The sequence below is a fragment of the Pelecanus crispus genome, chromosome 10, assembly GCF_030463565.1.
Source record: "Pelecanus crispus isolate bPelCri1 chromosome 10, bPelCri1.pri, whole genome shotgun sequence".
Classification (NCBI taxonomy): domain Eukaryota; kingdom Metazoa; phylum Chordata; class Aves; order Pelecaniformes; family Pelecanidae; genus Pelecanus; species Pelecanus crispus.
The window spans coordinates 19,956,671-19,979,353 of NC_134652.1; the positions used below are offsets into that span (position 1 = coordinate 19,956,671).

Below are 22,683 nucleotides of genomic sequence, written 5' to 3' on the forward strand. Positions count from 1 at the left end.
ATGCTGATGTTTCTAGTTGTTGCTGAGTACTGCTGGCTGGGACTAAACCACGACAGGAAGAAAATGAGTTCAGCCCGGAAGTAAACATATAACCATTTAACGATGAATAGTGCATGTTTTCACATCAAAAGTCAACAGAACATAGCATAAGCTTGTATTAGTCCCCAGTCTGGTGTCAAGAAATGCTGTGATCACTGAAGTGACTGCTTTAAAGAAAATTCATGGCTAAGAAAAAGTACTTATTAAGCTATTCATTGTTGGGTTTTGGGGTTTTTTTTAATAAAAGGTTATTTCTGCTGAGGTCAGGTCTTCCATCCACTACCTCACTCTATTTTCTTGTCAGCCAGGTCCCATATTCCTTGCTTTCATATGTATGGAAAAGTCAACTGGTCATGCTCATTTCCTCAAAAAAGTGCCTGTGCTGAAAGAACAGGATAAGGTTGATAAACCAGAATATGTGGAGTGGCACTTGGCCTTTAAATCCAAAAAGGCAGTCTCTAACACAAAGCAAATGAGAAGCAACCTTTCTGCAGACTTGAAGTACACCTCTTCCTCTGGCTCTTAAACTGCTAGTGGGATCTGAAGCCACATGTAAGTGCCTTCCACGGAGAAGCCACCTGAGTGAAAAGCAAGTGAACAAGGTGAGGCACCTGTTGTCACATGTTCCAGACTTCAGTAAGCTTCCACACTCTAGCACTGATTAGAAACAGGAGCAATCATGTGAGACAAAAGTGTCAAAGATGAAACAGAAGTTCAAATATACTTTTTTACACTATCTGGACACCACCACCTATTTTTTGAAGTTTTTATTGATTCACCTACAATGATGCAATAACAGTTCTAAATAACTTATTAAGGGTAAACACTGACTTGTCACTAGGATAGCGAGGAGACTTTACTGGATTTCAAAATCTACTCTGTATACTTTGTCAGTCACCTGTATGTTGTATCTCTGGAAAGAATCTATGTTGCCATGGAAAGGGTGATATAAGAAAAACTCCTGCATAGCAATGCTTCTTTAAGCTAAACCAACGTGCACATCTTTGTCCAGAGATTCACTGCAGGCACCTGAGAAGCAAGGAGAGGTCACAGTCCAAACCAACACATCAGTCTGCCTAACACCAGTGTCCTAGGGATAGCTATGCCCATCAGGACTAAATTAACATGGTGCAGTAATTTAGCTCAGTCATAGAATTGCTTGATTGTTCACCCGTTCAGTTACATATCTGTAGGTTTATGCTTTTAAAAAGATCTATAGACATGACATGGACTGATTCCACCCAACTGTAACTTTGTTATGAACATGGAGGTGCACTCAGGCCAAGAACCTGCAAGTTACCTGATTCTGTTTCCAAGTTGACACCTAAGTCCTTTGCGATTTCTGGTTGCATTGGTATTTACAGGTGGCAGAGGTTACACCATTCTCCAGCTCTTAGTCTGAGGTTCAAAACTTTCCCTTTGAATCTTTTTTTTTTTTTTTTTATAAAAATGTCATATAGATGTCAATGAAACACTAACTCTGTGAAAGCCTCTACCACACGTCCCTGCAATTATTCTTAGGCAATAACAAGCAAGAAAATGTTTATCTTTTCCCCACATTCTGAAGGCTCCATTAATATAGACAACTGAGATCTTCCTGGGTAGCAAATAACCATATTAATTAATGAACGTGTGAAACAAAATACAAAGAAAGTGTACACTTGAAGGGACTATTTATATGTATGTGAGTTCCTGTAACTCCAATGGAGACAAATGGGAGATGCACATACAAACAACAGGGAGAATACATGCACCACGCTGAATGGAAAAAGGCAAGCCTGGAACAGAGTGGAATGCATAGAGGGATTTAAAGCAGGATTACAGATGCCTGTGGCAACTGCTCTCAATAAATTATAGTTAGATCAAAGAAAAACAGAATGCTTTGATAAGAGATTAACAAGTGCCATTCTCAAATGTACAGTTGTAATTAAAAAAAATTACATTTTAACCCCTTACTCAAGGTATTATTGTTCTTTCTAGTTTTATTTATGAATGACTTCTGGCACCCAGGTATAAAGACAGCTTTTTCAATGTCTTCATTCTGTTACAACCAGCCATCAAATAAACACGCAATAATTTTTTTTATGCATGCACCAAGAGTTCTGATATGGGGCATGGGCTTGGGTGGGGGTGGTGGTGTCAATTTTAGAAAGCCTAGGTGACGCACTGCAGCAAAATGGCAAAGAGGTAATCAGGCAGCAAGGCTGCTGCTTTCCTTGAGTTGCTAGTTAAGTATTTACCAACTTATAATAAAGAGAAAAACAAAATTGGATTTGCTTTCATCTATTTTCTAGAACCATTTCTTGCCCTAGAACATAATGAACATATGCACACTACTGCTTATGCAGCTCAGTAAAAATGTAGTTCTTTGAGAGGTCAGTGGAAAATTAAGCAGTAATGTGAATATCCTTCCATCATCTTACACAAAATGTGAAGGTTGCTTCCTTTTTTGTTAACTTACAGCTAGCGTGGGAAGATGCGTTCTGACTGTTCCTGTTCAGCATCAGAAAAGCGGGCAACCCAACACACGTTCTTCAGTGGCTCTGGGACTGCAGGAGTATTTGCAGGTGCTTGATGCTGCTTCAGAGCAGAAAGGATAGGACTTCTCTAAATCTGAGCATTTTAATGCTGCAGTTGTCTAGACATTTTTTCTTTGGAAAAATCACCTTCACATGACTATTCCTCATTTCTGAAAAAAATTGTTCAGACAGTAAAAGTCAAATATGTCACTACAGCCTTATGATTTCATATCTGGGAACTGCCTCATCTAGACATTTTTTCATCTGAAGGTAAAAATCTACCATTTTCTCCCACTAGTTCCTGGTTGTGCAAATCATAAGTAGAAAGTCCTCTGCACTTGCAAGGTGCATTTAGTAGTTGACTTGACTTTCTCGGTGAACTGGCACTGACAGTTCTAATATTTTACTTGGAATTAATTCATGTGGTTCAACAGGCTGGAGGTCTGCTTCATAGCCATATGTGTTCCTGTGAATGATACTGTAATGCCTTGAGAGCTCATGTTACCAAACATTCGTTCCCGATGAGAAGATGCTTTCATCTTCTCATCAACAATTTATGGTTGATATAGAATGCGGTGCTCTTCCTCCTTTAAAAAACCCTAGTGAAAGCAGCATCATTTCCAACCTCATCAGCACTAAGCTATACAATTTTCCATGAAATCTGAGGCATTAAGCTGAGGGAAGCATGGATGTGTACTGTTGGGATTAATTTCTTCAAGTTTTACTAGGACAAGGTGGTATCACAAATTCAGTGTTTGAAGTCCCTGTGTTTGTGCTTCTGGGACAGAGGCTGCACATGGCAGTAGGTCTCAAAAATTAAATGACCATCGTAGGACGTAGAATACACCTATAGTGTTCTTATTGTTGGGTAGATGTTAAAGCACATGGCAGTGCTTTATTTTGGCTCTTTTTGGAATATATTTTTCCTCTTGTTGCTGATTTATTGATTGACTGACTTTTGATCAAAGCAACAATTCTTATATCTTCCATCTGTGCAGGTCACCTAGTAGGGATTTCTGATAGGAGGTGACAAACGTCATATACCTCTCAAGTGAATCTTTTTTTTTTTTTCTCCTCAAAAGAGAGGGAAAAAAATTTCCCTGATTTCTATGATCAAACACTAAAAGAGGAAAGAACGCCCAATAGGAAATTGCGAGGATAAACACAAATTAATTTGTACCTAGCTACAAACTCAGCAGTCTGGCATGCCGAGCAAGCATGTGCAAACATTAGAGTTTGACTGTGACCATGAGTTTGGCCTTTGACAAATAAGGCTCAAGAACATTGAAAAGGAAAGGAAAACATTTTTCTAGCCTATTTGGGCTGGCAATCAAAGTTATTTATCCTATACTGTCCTTTCCTATACTTGCTTCAGGAAAGCCGGGAACCCAGTGGAATTTAGACGGACAAGCAATGTTTCAATATTTCTCTTCAACTTTCTGCCAAAACTAAGAATTGCAGAGAGACTTTACGATGAAAGAGACTTTACGAAAAAAAAAATAACTAGCCAAAACTGTGCTATGTTTCACAAGCTGCAGCTTCCTGGCTAAGATCCAGGTGATTTCTTATTTCCTCCAGACCAGTTCTCCCACTCATGCTGCTAAGCAGGAAAGCAATGCCCTTTCCTCTCCTCATCATGCAACATGATATAAAAACATAAGGTTACTCAATGGAATTGAATGGCCACGCACTTGAAATTAAGACAACACAGGGGTCTGAATCAGGGTGTCAGAGAAGGTAGCGGCCTCTTCTTTCCATTCAGATGGGAACATCACTGAATGTATTCAGTTCTGAGGTCGCCTAGCAAGAACCCTTGGCCATCTGAAAAGTTGGGCATATATAAATGAGAATGCCCTTCGGTTCTCTCACTTTCTTGATTTTTTTTTTTCTTGTATACATCAGAAAAAGGAAAGTATGTGTCTGTTTCTTCCTTTCTTCACTATGAAATTCAGTGTTTCATTTGGGTTAATGCTGTGCTGTATCCTCCCCCTCGATCCCCTGAGGGGAGGAAAAAAGAAAGACTCGGGAGAGCCTTCATCATGTTATGGTGAGAACAGCCTAACCCTACACTGGCTTTGTCACACAGATGGTCTAGAAAGACATGAAAAAAAAAAAGCAAAGATCATAGAAAATTTCTTACAGGGTATGCTAGTTCGATATGGGCAGAGAATGGGCTTAGTACAGCCTCAGCAAGAACTGGCTAGTCACAGCCTAGTGACCTTTCTAGCTCCTTAATTTGGATAACAACAGATTTTGGGGTGAAAAGGCCTACCCCGTGGTCTCCTTATCCAGCTGACTCTGGTGTGGAAGATGCCTTTGCTGAGAGAAAATAGCTATTGGGGAAATTTTTGGTATTTCTCTTGTGAAATAACAACTTACTAAAAATAGTGCCTGCAGATGAATACATTGCAGTTTGCAGGCCCAGAGAAACCAATTTAGATCATTCACTCCTCTTTTCTCCTTTTTCATGCATTCCCTACATTTTCTCCTGAAATAAAACAGAATACAGAAATCCCATGCCAAAGTGTTGTAACAGACTTCTGTAAAACTTCTGTGTGTTGCAGATAAGCACAAGGTTTTTTCCAAGTTCATCATCTGACATAAATTTGCCTCTGATTATGATACTTTAGAGGAAAAGGTGGGCTTGGGGTTTTTTGTTTCTTGGTTTGTTTTTGTTTGGTTGGTTTTTAATTAATCCCTTCTCTAAAATTAAACTCCAATTGCATTTTTAGTATATGCACTGTACCTGTAACAAGTTGTTAAGAAAGAGAAAATTGATTTTTCCATCTGTGTTTGCAGTCACAGAACTACTCACCCTCTAGCCCCAAGAGGATGACCAACATAACATAATGTAATGTAATTCCAAAGTTGCATCAATGCTTTTCTACCCTCACTGGTATTACGGCAATTAAAGGAGATATTTGTTAAAAATAGCTTGGATACATATCCAATAGTATCTCACTGCCAATGAAACCTCATCTCATGAAAGGGGGGAAAAAGCTTTTCAGCAAATTTAATGTGAAGCAGATTTATGCATTTAATCGCAATATGTTAAAAGAAAAAAAAAAACAAACCCAAAACCAACCCAAAAAACCCCAAACCCATAAAAGGGTTGTTTTTCCCAGGTAATAGTGATTTTCAAAATCTCTTCAACCTGTTTCTAACATTATAGAGGATATGGTTTCAATAAATGAGAGAGAGAGAGAGAGGCTGCTATGCCTGAGTGCAGGTATTATGCCAGTGCTGTGACATACTATTGTTTTGCTAAGATATTATAAAATCAATGTTCTATGAAAACATTCTCATATTTTTAAGCAAAATCCATCCAATTATTTCTCACCTTGATTCCCTGAGGTCCTGTTTATTCACAAGGTGCAGGAACCTTCCTGAGTTAGAGCATCCGCTTGGGTTGCACCTGAAGATCTCACAGGCCAGCCTCAGTGCCAGTAAAGCAGAGAAGCTCCCTTTTGTTTTTCCTTAGCTCCCAAGATATTTCAACTGGCTGAAAATGATGAAAGAGAACAACAGGCAGGCTGACCTGACTTGGCTCTGGGCACACAAGGGGAAGGGTTAACCAAAGCTTTATCAAGAAAGAATTGGACACTTCACATGCAATGAATGCCAATCCATGTGGCTGGATACAAAGCGGATCTTTTTAAACAAGTCTTTTTTCACAGGATAAAAGGTCTGGTTGAGAGTAGCATTCACATTAATTCACATTACAGTTTACTTGGGTCTTGCCAAAGTATTTCATTTCATGGCATATGTTGGTATCATTAAAAAGCATGTATTATATGGAATTAAAAGGATGCACGTCGGAAGAACTAAAAGCTGGCTCCCTGACAGATCACAAAGTTGTGAGAGTAACAAGTGGAACTATTTCCAGCAGATTCCCACAAGGATCAGTTCCTGGTACAACATCGTTTAGTATTTTCATCACGTGTCCAAACAATGATGTAAAATCAGTCCCAAGATGGCTGGGGGCTGGAGCACTTACCCTGTAAGAAACGGCTGGGTGAACTGGACTTGTTCAGTCTGAAGAAGACAAGGTTTCAGGGAAACTAAAAGCAGCCTACAAGGAGCTTACAAAGAAGCAGAGCCAGGCTCTTTACAGAGGTTTATGGGAGGAGAATGGGAGACCGTGATCATGTATTGAAACAGGGGAAATTTCAGCTGTATATAAGGAAAAAAAATCACTATGAGGATACTCAGGCATTGGATCAGGACAACCAGGGAGGTCATGAAAGATTTGTCCTTGGAGGTTTTTAAGATCTGACTAATGAAGCCCTGAGCAACCTTACATGAATTCAGTTTTGACTCTGTTTAAGAAGAAGTTTGGACTAGATGACCTCCCAAGGTCCTCCCTGTTATAGCATGTTATGACTGTAATTTGGTCGATTCTGCCTGGAGAGCGATTTGGGGATCCTGTTAGATAACTACATCAACGTGTGCTGTAATGTAATGCTACAGGGAAAAACAATGGTTGGATGTTACTTGGCCACTGCTGGTGAGCACCCCCACATAAAATCTGACACCTTTGCAGAATGGAATTCCCAAAATTCAAGCAGCCAGCTGCAAGTGACCATTGGTCCCTCAGGAACAGCCCATGAAGCCTGGCATCGCTGTCTGATGGAGCCCTCCTGTGTCTCCTGAGCCGCTGCTTTTGCTGTGTAAGTGAAGAGGAGGACAGCCAGGACCTGGATTTTTTTTCCACATCAACAAGAAACAGTCCTGTGCATGCCATGCAGTATTTCAGAGGGATGTTTGTATCTCCGCAAACTATAGCATAGCCTTACGTTTACACACCAAAAAGGCATTGTACTACTGGGATGAGAGGGAGTACTTATGAGCTTTCAGGCAAAGGTATAGCAAGATGCAGTTTTAAGTTAGACAATGTAAAATTCGAAATAAAAAACTGAGGGAAAGTTAAAAAATGTCACAGCTTCTCTGGAGTGAAGCTGAATTCTCCCTTGCTGCCAACCAAAAGCATCGACTATGATTACTGCAGAGCAGTTGGCCAGCATAGGTACCTGTTGGATCATGACTCAAGTGACCAGGATTTGCAGGCATGCTCTCACTGTAAGGATAACAACTCGCTCTGCAATTCCCTAGTTTAAGCACTTTTCCTTTCCTGACTGACTCAGAGTTGTTCTGGAGCATTTATGAATGGCAGAAACCTTTTAGACACCTCTGTGTCTAAAGAAGACAGAAGAGCCTTTTTGCAACAGCTGAGGGAATGTTGTATGTCCTTGACCACACAAAAATGTAGTCAGAGGTTTCATGAACAGAGCATCAGCACAGGTGTGCTGGAGCAGCAGGACCTTGACCTGTATCGCTGACTGTGAAGGCCACGTAGCCAGTAGACAAACCCATTTGACCACAGATAACAACCCTTCGGGTGTGTTTTGCTGCACTTGCTTGTTAACTGAGCCCCATTAAGATGAATTAGCCAGATTCACATGTCGTACAAATGCCATGATGATAAAGCTCAAGGCCTCAGATAAATTCAAATCCCTTGATTTTAAATAGAAATCACTGTATTTTTTTGCCATTATGTGAAATCCCCAAGCCTAACGTCATTTGAGGAGGGGTTTTTTAAGTCCTACAGTAAGTGATGCAACTGTTGACTCATTGCTGGTTTAGGTTTTGACACCAGAGGACTGCGCTGGCCAGACCAGCAACATGCCAGACTATGACTTCTTTGTTTCTTCAATAACAACTGATCTAAACAAATTGAATTTATAGCTGCATCCTTCTGCTAATTTAATAATTTCTCATATTCTAATTTTGTACTTGAAACTAACTTTATATTCCTAGGTGAAATAGTTTTTGGTTTGGGTTTGGTTTTTTTTTCCCCCCCCTAAGGAGACAATGTGTTTCTCTTTAGCAGTTTTATACACAAAAATATACATTGATGAGAAGTCTCCAAGTTGTTTTAAACAGATGATGTAGTAATTCCCTGGTCACTTTAGAAAAAGCAGACATATATATTGCTATGTTGAAAAAGTTACAGCATGAGTGGTATAATTTGCGTATTATAGTTAACTCGTACCCAAACAGCTTTTTGACAATTAGTATCAAAGAGTATATGTTAGACAAATAAAAGCGTTTCGTGCCTTTTATGGAAAACAAAGAGCTAAAAAAGAGGAGGAAACAAATACAGTTCTTGCAATATACTATTGTTTACTGCCCTGTTGTGTGTGTATATATGTACAGCGTGCTGGGTGCTCATGCATACTGAGAAAGAAACAAGCCATTGCACACCAACAGATCACTAATCCGGGAGGAGTAACCTGTGGGTTACTGCTTCTTACGTATACCTTGGGTATCTTGACTGCACACACATGAAACATAGTTTGCTGGATGAATACCCTCTTAGGTGCATACCCACTCCCCAGCAACTGATTTTTTCATACCTTTACTTATTTAGCAGCAGGAGACGGACAGAGACAGCCAGGAACAATGGCATTCCAAAGAGCAACATCTTCAGATGCAAGGACAGAGCCAAGGGCAGAGCGCTGGAAAATGTAAGATAGCCGAGTACAGCAGTGACGGCATTGAAAACATGATGGTAATACACTGGACAGGAGGCGGCAATATCATCTGTATCACACATAATGCTTTCACTCTACCATTAATCTCTTTAAATAATTAATTACAAAAATTCTTTACACTATTCAGACAACTTGTCTTTTGATAGCAGGGAACAGGGTGTGCCATAGAGTTTTCTCTCTGTCATGCTGAGCCTACTGCCCTTTTGTGTTTTTCTCTGTGAAGTTTTTTTGTGACAATATCCGATTGCCTTACACCTTGCAGATCATTGCTCTGCCCTTATCCTTTAGCAGAGCGGCAAGAGTTTTTCAGATTCCCGTTACGCATCTCCCACTGACCATCTGCTATTACCACCTTAACGAGAAATCACTTGTTGAAAGGTGATTAAGTGGTTATGGTCCAGCACAAGGTTGCAAGCTCATTATACTACTTCCCCCTCCAATATTAAGCAATAGCAATAAGCATCCAGCCAGAGTCTTAGCTGATATTAATCAGTGCATTTCTACTATTTCAGTAGGGTTACCTTGGTTTACATGACATTTAGCTTAAAAGCATTTACCATTATGTTAATTTAGATTCCAGCCTTTGGTTAAAGTGGGTTTCTGTGTGCCACCCTTTTCACAGAAACTCAGGATAATCAAGGAAGTTTCTTTTCTATTCTTTATTATTCTTTTAGTCATCAGGGACAGGATGTCTTAAATATAATTAGTGAATGCAGCTGGGGTTTTTTGGTAGCGCTCATGATGTAAGAAGTGGGTTTGTGTTTCCCCTCGGGGCACTGAGGTTTACTGTAAAGCTACTCCGGGCTCTGGATTTATGTACCGTTTACAGAGAAAGATCTATCCTCTTAAACCTTCCAGTTTAGGTTTTGCTGAGTCAGTTTTATATATCAGGCTGTTTTAAAAAAAAAAGGAAAGCGAGAAAAAAGAAAAGTAAGCTTCAGATACACTAGGGCTGGAGGTAGTTCACAGCTTCTTAAACAGTTCTTGTTCTTAAAGCAACCCCCTATATTTCTCTTCCCGCATCAGGTCTCCAACTGCGATCTGTTTTCACTAAAGCAGAAGCGGTCTTTGCAGCCATCCTGTTAGGGCTGTGGATTTCAAGACAATCTCCCAAATAAGCATTGCAGAACAAAACAGACTGAGATAAGCTGTTACAGCACATTTATAAACAAGAAAAAACCAAACCAAGCTGCCTCTTATCATAGAGATGTATAGCAGGAGTACAAAACTGCTGTGAAAGAAAGCCAGGCAGTGTGATTCAGGACATACCACTCTGGGGGAGTGATAGCCTGGCTGTACTTAGGTTTGGAAAAAAATGTTCTGAAAGGTTCTCTTGCTGCCACATACTCTATTTTAGTTCTGGGGCTCATCCTCTAATGTCATATATATTCTGAGTAGTAAAGGAACCACCTGATGGCCAGCTTCATTTCAGGGAAAGGGAGGGCATAGGTATGATGGGCACTAGAAGACAAGTTTGGATGTACTCAGATTACTGGGAGATAGTTCAGAGGAGAGACACCTTGAAAGGTCAGTGTCAGGAACGCAGCATGCTAATGATGCTAATGATATAAACAACACCCAAGATAGATAGGTCTTGATTTGGTGAAGGACTTATGAACATGTACTTGAAGCACCTGAGCAGCTGTATTCATTTCAGCCAGGTGACCTGGATGCCTACAGCCAGGCTTATACTTCACCACACAAGAGCTCCAAGCATCGCAGAATGACAGAACTGATATTTCTTGGCATTCATCCACACTCTTTAAATGCAAAAATTAGTGCATCTTCCTTTTATAAAATAGCCTTCTGCTGGTGTTCATTCTCCTGCTTCCAGACTACTCTGATTCATGGCACAAGAAAAGCTTGCACCTTTATTTTTCCCAAAGGACTTGAGTCCTTTTCCCCCAAAACACACACGTCATCTGTATATATCTGTCCATATCCCATCTTATCTCCAAAAATGAACAAATCACTTCTGTGCCCCCATTCTCCCATATCCAAAAGGAAAATATTGCCTGAAAAAACAGTATTTGTTTTACTTTTTTTTAGCATAATAGGACATAATTTATTATTCTGCTTATGATCACTGACAAAATCCCGGAAAAATGCAAAGCTTGCTGTTTTGAGATCTTATACTGATTGTAACTTATCATGTCATAGGCCCTTTTAGCACCAGAGACATCATTCTGGCTTAGTAATCCCTTCAGAGAATTCCTTCCAACAAATATAGAAGACTGCCATCATGATGAGAAAAATCCTTTCCCCTAAAACTGTTTATCATCCAAGAATAAATAGCAATGAAAAGAATGGCTTTCCGAGACTTACGGGCTCATAATCCATTTATCAGGAAGATATTACTACAAGTATTGTACATAAGCCACTTACCCTTTCCAGTGTCTTACAGTCATCTGAATGTCAGTTTAAAAAAAAATTAGAAAAAAGACGATGAAGTTATAATGCTATATCAACAGACAGCTGTCCTAGTGGGCACTGGGAACACAGAATGACTCGCATTGCTGAGCCGTGTGGTCATTGCCAAAGGAATGATGAGCTCACATTCCATTCCAATTCACATACTCGGTGTGGTTAGACTGTGAGGCTCACCCTTCCTCGCCCAACTGACGCCCCCCTGCCCCTGCCCCCCCCCGACACCAGATCTGGCTCGTTAACATGTCTGGAATGAGCGCAAGCCTACCTCTCAGCTGGCAAGCCCAAGGGGCATACTTGGATTCCCAGGTTGGAAGATTATCTCATTCAAGCACAGCTCTCCCAAAGATATATAAGCAAAGCTAGTGTGGTGGTCCCTGCAGAGCTGGCTTGAGCACTTGGGAGTTTCAGCCATACAGGAGTACAACCTTCAAACGCTGGCAAATATGATGATGATGAAAGTAGAAGAGCTGGTAGGTACAACCTTCTTTCCTTTTATTCATAATTACTTTTCTTTTTAGACTGCCATTATACCAGGCAGAGAGAGAGAGACAGCCTTTGTGGATCACTAAGGTGATCTGGCAGGTTACCAGCACTGCTGCGCTCTAGGTGCAAAACCTGCATATACTGTATGTTGTCATATTACATTCTCACTTTAACTTTTCCTTGGGAAGGGGGCTCACCACTGATACAACTACATAGCCGTTTGGATTTTGCATCAAAACACAGTTCATCAGGAAAAAAGAGACTGAAATTTAGCTGTGTATTTTCCTTTGACCTTGAGTTTCATTTTTATTTTTTCAGAAGCCATTAAGTTTATGATCACACTGAGTAATACCAATCCAGTAAGGGACTGAGAGGAGGTATCAATGCAGGGAAACCAAAGTATTTTTTAATACTAAACTAACAGTTTAGTAATAGTATTATTTTCTAATACTAAACTAACAGTTCTTACACCCACTGCTGTTCATGGTGTAACAAGCCTTTGAAAAAATAATGTCTAAACCAGACCACAAGTAATGGGACATTCCACTGCAGGGTTCAGACCAATATAATCTGATTTGATCAATAAACTGGGAAAACAGCAATGATCCAATAAAACACTGCAACATTATACAAAAATTGCTTTTTAAAAAAAGCCCCCCGAGATGGCTATGTTAAGATGCAACTGCCATACAACCTAACTTGTTAATGCTGTCTTAAATTCTTTGGCAAGCCCTGACAGTTTCTCTAGTGTTAAACTCTGTACCACACACAATTTTACAAGGTGATTGAATGGAAAGGCAGTCTAGGACACATGAATTTACTGAACCACTCTCACAACACACCACACCACAGCCTCTACTAAGTTCGACAAGTTGTCTCTTTATACACACTTAATCGAGCATCAGAAATATTTCCAGAAGCTATTGAACGTTGTGCTGCTGCACAGCATGACATAGCTTCTGCGCAGGAACTGCCTTCTGCTGTTTTGCTAAGTGCTAAAAATGGGGACTTTGGTACTGACAGCAATGGGTAAAACCAGCCTTGAAATTACTCAGCAACCTGATTTGACTGCATTGGATGTGTTTCAATAAAACTAAGGTCCCAAGGGAGAAAGCCTCTCCTCCCATTCTACCTGCTCAGTTCCCCTCCTCAACACTCACAGGGCGCTGGTGGCTGGTCAGGGTGGCTCTTTTCACCACAGCCTCTTACAGCCTTCTGAAGACTCTGGCGAGTGAACAAACAAGAAAACCCTGAATAAAAAAAGGGGCTCTTCCCAACTCACTGCCTTGTGTCAGTACAGCAGCCCCCCGGCCCCAGCCAAGCAGGGAGTTAGACTGTGAGCTGGCCTCATGGATCTTGACCCAAGCCCTGAAGATGCCAAGAGGGGGGTTGCCGCGGGGATGTGGGAGATCTGCCTGCGAGTGAGATTGCTCTGGCCATTCGTGTACACAGTTAATCCAGGCACAGGCTGAATGAGGTCTGCACTCTGTCTGTCACACACTCCTACAGCAGGACAGGAATGACATGTAATTAGCCTCTAGGTAATCCATGTTCCCAGGGGGTAGCTACTGCAGTCATGAACTGCTGCTTATATTATACCACGTTTGCTTTTACAGGTGACTGGGAAGAGAGCTGACGATAAAGAGACTGGCAGCTTCCTCCCTGAGGACTTCAAAAATGGAGAGTATGAAGCTGCTGTAAGATTAGAGAAGCAGGAGGACCTGAAGACAATCTCTGAACACTCACTGACCCGAGGTGATCTGGCTTATGAGAAGGAGAAAAAACTAGAAGCAGAGGTAGGCTCTTGGGTTTTGTACTTAGCTTTTTATCATCCTATGTGCACTTTCTGCTGCAGCCCTTGACGTTTTGCCTCTAAGTTAGAAATACGTGCATGGTGAGCTAGATAAACCCTTGGCAGATCACTACCAAAGGAGGCTGGTCTAAAGTCCATCGAAGGCCATGGAGATCTGCTGACTCCTGTAGCCTATGGGTGCAGGCAGTAACACTGTGAAGCAGAACCCAAAACTCCCCCTGTAATGTCTGATTGAAGGCTGGGGGGCTTCATCCTGCCCAGTCAACCTGCTGCCAGCTGTCAGTGAGGGGGGAACAAACATAGCCAGTAACACACCCTCAGCTTGCACACCTAATGACTGCCACCAAAAATAACTAACTCAAGAAGAGTGTAAGAGTGCACTTCTGAAGCCAGGAGCCTTATCTACCATGAAAATATTCTTTTATGAAAACACTGCATTATGCTTAGTAGCACATTTGAGAAAAATTATTACAAATGAAAGTGATACTGGTCTACAGAAAAGTACCATTTTGTATTCCTGGAGCATGACAATTCTCCCTATATCCCTAAGAACTGATGGGGGTTTTTTTTCCCCCCAAAATACAGCAGCTGTGACATATTAAATTCTTTGGTGAATAAGCAACCAACTGGCCTAAAAATGTAAAGTAATTTGGGAATGCAATAGTTTAACTAGCAGGGGGCATGAGACTTTGTTCTGAAAAAAGAAGGGTGGGAAAGTGAGCCTTAGAAATATTAAAATAAACAATAAACCTTCACCTTCAATAGGGAGATCATTATTTGCCACAGAGGTTTTTGAGTTCCTCTATCCAAAACAACCACAGGGTCTTAAGAACTTTTTGGATTTCCAGTTGATCCACAGCCCACTCAGCCAACATAATTATTTTCCATTAAGTCAATGATCTACAGATCAAACCCTAAATGCATAGAACAATAAAAAGAAGAGGTGGAAATAACTTGAATAAGAATTCAGCTGAAAAAATGTATACCATATGACAGGCTCTCACCCATGTATTTACCCTTAATGATACCATGGGACAGAATCTGTCACCTGTATTCACCCTGAGTTACCTCCTGTTTGTGAATCCCCCTTCTGAAGCCAAGGACACCTCATGGTACCTGAGATCATGGCCCTCGGTTCAGGCACACATCTGCCCTTGATGTTAGCAGTGCCCCATACTGACTTCGTGCAGGGATGCTTTTTTACAAGCAGGCTCAAAGAAGTCTTAAACATTTATTGAATTGCCCTTCCAAGGATAGTGGGGACGTTCTTTGTAGTTTACCAAAACGTAACACTGACCAAAATGGCAAAATTGGTATAAACCTTGCTTTTCACTTAAGGGTATATTTTTCATCAAAGAGGATTAACTTACAACAAATCAGGGGCTGCATCGTGAAAGTGGTTGAAGGCAAAACACTTGGTGGAAGTCAGTTAAAACTGCAGGGGCTTCCCAGCCCTCATAAGCTGCATATGAGGTTTCTTAAGTTTCCAGAAGGAAATACAGTGCTGCTCTGACTCCTGGCCTAACACAGACCAAAAATTTATGCCATCTATCCCACAACATATGGCTATATGGCTGACGCAGCATTTAGGAAGAGGTCCAATGGTGTATGAAAAACTATAGACAATGTAGAATTTCTCACACACTCAGTAACTTATTCTAATGGTCAATTAGCCCTAGCTGTAAAACAAAAAAAAGCAAAAAAAACCCAAACCAAACTTATTTCAAAGTTCTTCAGGCTTTAACTGAATTCAGCTGAACGGTAGCACGCACTGTCCTGCCACTCTGAAAGGGAGGTGGTGGTCACACTCAGCTCAATTTATGGGCTTCCCTGATTTGTTTCAGCTGAAGAAGAAGAAATTAGAGGAGAGGTCAAAACTTGAGAACTTGGAGGATCTTGAAAAAATTATTCAGCTGAAGAAGAGGAAAAAATGCAAGAAAGTGCAAGCTCCCATTTTAAAAGAACCTGAACCAGAAGTTATTGTAAGTTATTTCAAACTACCTTCTTCTGGGAAAGCAGTGATGGGGTTTTGTGCCACACGCATTTACGCCCTGTATGTTTCTTTCCATCAGACAGGACCAGTGGATATACCCACATTCTTTAGAGCTGCATTGGAGAATAAGTTGCCAGTAATTGAAAAATACCTGTCAGACAAAGGGGATCCAAATGTCTGTGATGAGGTACAATCTTCCTTCTTACTGCGAAGCCTGCTACAGAAGAGAGGTTATTACAGAGCAAAAGTAACTTTTACCACTAGGTTTTGTAGCTTTCACACTTCTGAGGAAAAAAACAGAAGGGGGGGGGGAAATAAGTAAATGCTGGAAGTTTGGTATATTGAGTGATAATGGGGCCACTGGGACCCTTCAAAGTAATATTACCTCAAAAGAATCTTTATATTTAAAAGCAAGCTGTTGGTGCCCAGGAGACCCTGATTTTCTGTAGCAGGTGGTCTTCCAATGCTACAGATGAACAGGCAAGAAATTTGACTGCAGAATGATAGAGAAAGTGATGCTGCCTGCCCTCCTACTCCATAATGCATAAGCTGCATGTGCAAAACACAGCGTAGCATGTTGGGTGGGGGAACTCAGCAGGCATCATTTTAAATTTGAATGCCGTACTGCAGATATTTCTCACACCCTTTAAAATGCTGGGTAGGCAGCTCTCAGCTATCAGGATGCTATTAGAATTTAGCAGATTTCCGGTCTTAAAAGTATTAGCTCTTCAAAATGAATCAGCATAAAGCATGTATTTGCCATCATCCTAGGGAGGTGGGGAGGAAAGATTTAAAGATATCTCTTTGCGCCATATTGAATATCTGACTTTGCACTGTTTTAATTGCCAGTACAAACGCACTGCATTGCACAGGGCATGCTCTGAAGGACACCTAGAGGTGGTGAAAAAGTTGGTGGAAGCTGGAGCGCAGCTTGAACAGAGAGACATGGTACGCACATCAACTTCCACTTCTTTCAAAAAACCGCTCATTGTTTTAGAAGTGCCAAGAGAAGCGCTTACAGAGGGGCCTCTTATAGAAGAGGAGCATTAAGAGGCCTTACAATGCCTTGTAAGTTTAGCCTTAAAATAACACTGTTGAGAAGAGCTTTCAGGAGGGGGCGTCTGCCTCCCCTTGCCAAAGTGGCTGCTGGAAAACACAGGAAGCGGAGGAACGCATCGGCCGCTAGACTGCCACAACAACAAAGCCTAGCACAGGGCAAGGGAGTGAGCTCAGGCTACCACTTCAGCCTGCTAGCAGGTGGTGGAGATGCCACTGTCCCACGCATCTATCCAGGGCTCAGGGCAACGCGTACATTCTCCACCGGGATTTCAAGGCTCCGCTCGGGAGGGACCCTTGCTCCTCTGGCACGCTGGCCACGAGGGTAGCCGAGTATCAACAGCCTCTGCAGCTGCTTTTGTGCTTCTCTGCTCCCAGCTCTTCATCCCTTTGCTAAACAGTCGGAGCCAGCCAGCCTTGCTCCCCCTCGCTTAACCCAGCGGTGCTCGTGGAGAGTGTGAGAAACAGGAGGAGCAACAGGCAGAGCGAGACATTCCCAGGACATGCCACCCCTCCTGGCAGAGCTGGGTGCAGAGAAACTGAATCTTGCAGGGGAGAAGGGTTCTAATTCACTCTGTGCATCTGCATGAGTTTGGGTTTTTTGTTTTTTTAAAAGTGAACTATTCTTCCCCTTGAGCTTCATTTTCTACGTATTTTAGAACCCAAAAGGCATTGAATAAAAAAATACTAACTAGCACATGCCAGCCAGAAAAATCATACCTGGCTGTCTAAAGATGACTTCTAAGTTCACAGAATGGACAAAACACATCCGCTCTCACAGCAGCATTGCCAAGATCTCTGTCTTTAAGAGCAATATGCAGCAAGCGTGAAGTGTGAGAAACTTGCAGTGCAAAAGAAATTAGGGCAAAATAAGAAAAGCTGTTACTAGAAACAACTCGGTGATCACAGTGAAATGCTTCAGGTTAAATTGCATAAAAATGATTTTGGATTTGTTTAGAAATTTGATCAAAATGGTTTAATTTTTTTTAAATATAATGATGAATTAAATTAGTTTCCATTTGTTTTTCCTGCTGCAGCTTGAATCTACAGCCTTGCACTGGGCATGCCGGGGGGGGAACCTGGATGTTCTGAAATTCTTACTGGACAAAGAGATAAACAGAAACGCAAGAGACAAGGTATGTGCTTCTGGGACTCTGCAGCTTTTTAAATTGGAGGGGAAAAGCTGACCCTTACTCCAAGTGGATAATTTTTGGTGGCCGTTCTTGAAGCGGTCTTTACCTGTTCCATGCCACTGACTGCTTCGTCCTCCCACTTCTCAGCTGCTCAGCACCCCTTTGCATGTGGCCGTGAGAACGGGTCAGTATGATTGCGGGGAGCACCTCATCGCCTGTGAAGCAGATCTCAACGCCAGAGACAGAGTAAGTACCAACAGCTTCTTACCTGTCAGCTACCAGGCAGCATCAAGCTGCTGTCTGCCTCGATAGTCGCACTTGCCTGTAAAAATCTCCGGCTACGCTTTTGGGGCTGGACCACGGCGCTGGACTGGCAGGACTGACGCTGTGGTCCATGTCTCCTGCCTCTAGGAAGGAGACACACCGATGCACGACGCCGTGAGGCTGAACCGCTACAAAATGATCAGGCTTCTGATTCTGTATGGAGCGGACCTAACTATAAAGAACTGCGTAAGTAACAGCAAAAAATGCAGTAATTCAAAACACTTTAGAGTAAGTTTTCCTTCAGAGCAGTTTCATAGGTTTCAAGGCCAGGAGAGACTATTGTGAACAGACTTAATTAGATCACTTCAGAGTTAATTAAAGCAGAGCTGACACAGAGAAGGTATAACTTGGGGGAGGTCAGGGAGATGAGGAAAAACCAGTAGCTCTTCCAAAACCAGACCCCATCAGCTGCAACTTAAAACAACATTGCATGTTTCTGTAATTTATTTTAATTACACATATCATATATTGAAAAGATACAACGTACAGACATTTGCCCTCTGTACAATTCCTGGGCTTGAACCACCACCGAGACAACAAAGATCTTAGCTTGTCAGAGAAACCTCCTTTCTTTTAAGCCAATGGTGAGCCCAAGCACTACATCTGGATGACTGGCTGTTAACCTGACCATTGGGCAACAAATCCCTGTGGGCTCAGCAGAGCTTCAATTTGAGAAGCCCCACACCTGACTCTTTGCTCATAGCCACCCCAGCAGCAGGCATGTTGTGGAGCTCTGCGACCACTTGTTAAAACACAGCATATCACAGCCCCTTTTCCCCCAAACTCAAACTGAGCAGCAGTGGGATGGACAGTGAGTTTTACCGATGCCAGTCAATGGTTTTGACTGACAATCAATCAAAGCTTAAGGGGGCAAGGAAGAAACCAGTCACTGCAGTGCTCTGCACTCCCTACTCTCTGCCCATGCTCTCCGAAGCAGGGCCGCTCCCAGCATTATCCCTCATCAGGGTATGAAAATGATGAAAGGTACAGCCCAAAGGCCAAAGACTTGCTCTCTCAGGCTTTGTCTGCACACAAAAGTTGCTCCTGTTTAATTGAGATGTGGTTCATAACCTAATTAAACCAGTATAAACTCTTATCTGAATTCTCCATTAAATAGAAGAGTGGCTTATTGAGGTTTGATCTAAAAGCATTTCTCATCAGTTTAAACCAGATCAAAAGAAACACCTGCACGCTCTGCTAGTCATGGGATTTGCTAATATGGCTTAGACCCACTGAGACACAGGGAGATTTCATCACAAGTCGGAACACGGCTGGGACTAGATCTGTAGAGCAAAAGGACTCAGATCTCAGGGCAGCGAGAGTTAGTCTGACCTTGTGTGTGCAGAAGGGTCTCACATCAGGCAGATGCACTGTACAAATATTTAGGGAAGAATGAAGGATTCTGTAATCACGGGCTGAAATTAAATCTTGCTTCCTCTGCTTTTTTAACCAGCAAGGGAAAACACCTATGGATCTTGTTCTTCAGTGGCAGAATGGCACCAAAGAGATATTCAACAGCCTGAAAGACAATTCTTATAAGAGTGTCCATCTAGTCAAGTTCTGAAGAGAGAAACCAGACCGCTCTCTTTTTGCTGCTTTTAAATGCTTCACATAAACCTGGAGGAAAATAGCCCTGAAGATAGTATTTTTATTGAAAATATTTATGGTACTGGATTATTTGAGGTGCCTTCACAGAAAACTGCAAACCAAACATGCAAAGAAATAATTTTATAGGGCAGGTTGAGTGTTAAAATTCCACTGGTTCTAAAATGGCTTTATTTATTACTATTTATTATTTATTTATTTAAAAAGTAATTTTTAATGACTCAATATTATTGCAGCTTTTTTTTTAAATAGAGCTACCAATCTTTGCTAGCAACATAAATCCTTTCATCTTAGATGGCAGTATTTCCAACTACATTAGCAGCTTCCCTGAAGCCTTCCAATAGCTCTAAATAGTGAATACTTGCAACTGTTGCCTTGTCTCTGCCAAATTCTCACTATTAAAATAATATGTTAAATGAGCAGTGATATGTGGAAGAGCAATGGAGGAAGGTGTACTGAGGTGCCAAGCGGATTTAAAGAAGCAGCTGAATAATGGGGTTTACACAGGGTTTGGCAATCATGGTCAGTGAAGAGCTCAAGGACAGAGCTCCAACCACCATGGAACTGTTTGGACTGTGGGATGCAGATGCAATTTTATGAAGGTGAGAGGAGACAGTATCAGGAATGTGAATTTTAAGCTAGACTACTATGAAGTCTGATGACTGAAGAATGCAAAAACAGATTATGTATATTTGTAAATTTGTACTGCTTTTTCTGTACATTTTGTACCGATCTATTTCAGATTAAATAAACAGAGTGGTTCTTTTTATTTGCTGGAGTGGATTATGGAGTGGTGAGCACGCACAGGGAAATTCTGTCTCTCTTTAAAGAAAGTTCACATCTTGACCTCTGTAAAACTCTTAAAAACTCAAAGTCTCAGCTGCCTAGAGCAGCTAGCCCTTGAGCTACCTCCCTGCCACTGTTAAATAAACGCCCTCTCTTACTTATTTTGTTAAATGGAAACACATATACAAAAGCAGAAAGACAGTACTTGATAGCTAGTAAAACAAAGCTACAGTTTTATTACTGAGTTTGATTTAAAAATCTCAGTTCCTCAGCAAGTCAGTACTTACTATGTGGAGCACATGAGACAGCTTCCATTGTCCGAGCCAAGGAAGACACCCAGTCCTGCTAGGAAAGGCAGGCACCTCTCCCTTTCCTTTAGGGGGGGCAGAACAGTCTTAGCAGTAGCGCCAGCAGGGGCACCGATGCCTAATCTCATTGGGATGTTACACGCTGCATTCAGTTAAAATCCTAAGGTCCCACGGCATGGCCTCCCAGCGAAATACACCACAGGCTCCCACACACCCTCACCAACCCCTGGCAGTTGGCTTCTAGCCAGCAGGCTTTACAGTCTGGCCAAAACAATGTCCTGGGCAATGAGGTGGGGTCAGGAGCGGGCAGCGACGAATAGTTGTTACTGGAGTGCCAATTTTGGAGACTAAGTGAATTTACAGAAATGCCACAGAGCAGCACGCAGAAGAAACGCCTGTTCTGTCTGCAGCCAGCTATCCTAGAGTGAGGTCAACAGCTTTAGACAGATGAGACTTTTCTCACACAAGCACCATAACTTGTGAGTGTCACCTTGCCAGCCGTAGGCTTTATTTGTGAACACGCTCTTCTCCATAAAAATTTCGGCACACCTCTGCTTGCTGCCCTTCTCTGCAAGCCACTACTTCACTACTTGTTTCTGCACAATTACCCAGACACTGGGAGCATACCTTGCAGGAAATAGAAATTACATCAGTGCTGGCTAACTCTGTTTATTATCCTAACTGAGAAGAAGTTCAATTGTTCAGGCATCAAAGCTGCCAGAACAATGCGCTTCAGGAAACTGGGGGAGAAGAAACTTCTCAACCAGTTCCTGAAGCACTGTATCTGCTTAAAGGGCAAAGATACAGACTGTAAATTTTTTAAATCAAGTCAAACAAGTAGCAAGAAGGATCTCTGGCATTCAAAGCCTCTTTCCATATGCTAGTTATGAAAGAACTCCTCTCATGCTCAAGGTAGGTTATGCTCTTGCCAAGGCAAGATAATGTGTCATTCAGAAAATTGCACCAGACAAACACATTTCTGCTTCTGCATCATTAGAGCATCATTTTGAAGGCAAGTCCATAAATGATAAACTACTGTGTGAAGATACATATATATTACATCCCAATACCTATAATAAGACAGACTCATATCACAAAGTCAACATGTAAAATAATAACATAAAGAAAAAAAATATTCCATTATTTGTTGAATAAAGCAAAAGCTGTTGTGACTTACACCAGCGTTATATACAACTGTTAGTCTACTGAGAACTTCATCTATTCTGCTAAGTCCAGATACTAAAAGCTCAGTGATGACCCACTGCAAGATTTCTGCAGTATTTTACATGATGTAACTTCCACCTCTCAACTTGCTGTCAGATGCAAATAGAGAACCGGAATATTCACAGGAAGGCTGGCTCAAGAGTATCTTGAGTACAGCAGCTTACATAATTTTTATATTGGTTTAATCAAAAGAAAAATTTCAGTCAACATTTGGAAGAACTCTGAAAACACTCTGATTATAAATCTGTTATGATTGCCTTTTTGGCAGCCAGATTAGGTTTACTGAGGCATTAACAGGACGGAAAATGGAAAGGCAGGAGGCAGCAAAATGAACGCTCTCATAGGCAACACTGCCAGACCAGGACATAAAGAAGGAAATGATGCAGTAAAAATGATGTGACGTGGAGACTGCTCAG

The 22,683-nt window shown here is 41.6% G+C and overlaps 1 protein-coding gene across 1 annotated transcript; it reads left to right on the plus strand.

Moving 5' to 3' along the window:
- The first annotated feature begins 11,982 nt into the window (after nt 1–11,982).
- ANKRD1 (ankyrin repeat domain 1) lies at nt 11,983–19,908 on the plus strand. The gene is made up of 9 exons (XM_009481184.2): nt 11,983–12,012; nt 13,642–13,821; nt 15,683–15,820; nt 15,911–16,018; nt 16,681–16,779; nt 17,925–18,023; nt 18,168–18,266; nt 18,432–18,530; nt 19,798–19,908. Exons 1-9 carry the CDS (start codon nt 11,986–11,988, stop codon nt 19,906–19,908), a joined length of 960 nt encoding a protein of 319 aa, XP_009479459.2. The 5' UTR covers nt 11,983–11,985.
- Nucleotides 19,909–22,683: the final 2,775 nt, after the last annotated feature.

Excerpts from the sequence above, each read along its gene's own strand:
- ANKRD1 (XM_009481184.2), top strand. The coding sequence starts at position 11,986 with ATGATGATGATGAAAGTAGAAGAGCTG. Across the intron at positions 15,821-15,910 it reads AACCTGAACCAGAAGTTATT|ACAGGACCAGTGGATATACC; the intron begins GTAAGTTATTTC and ends TCTTTCCATCAG. Across the intron at positions 18,024-18,167 it reads ACAGAAACGCAAGAGACAAG|CTGCTCAGCACCCCTTTGCA; the intron begins GTATGTGCTTCT and ends CCCACTTCTCAG.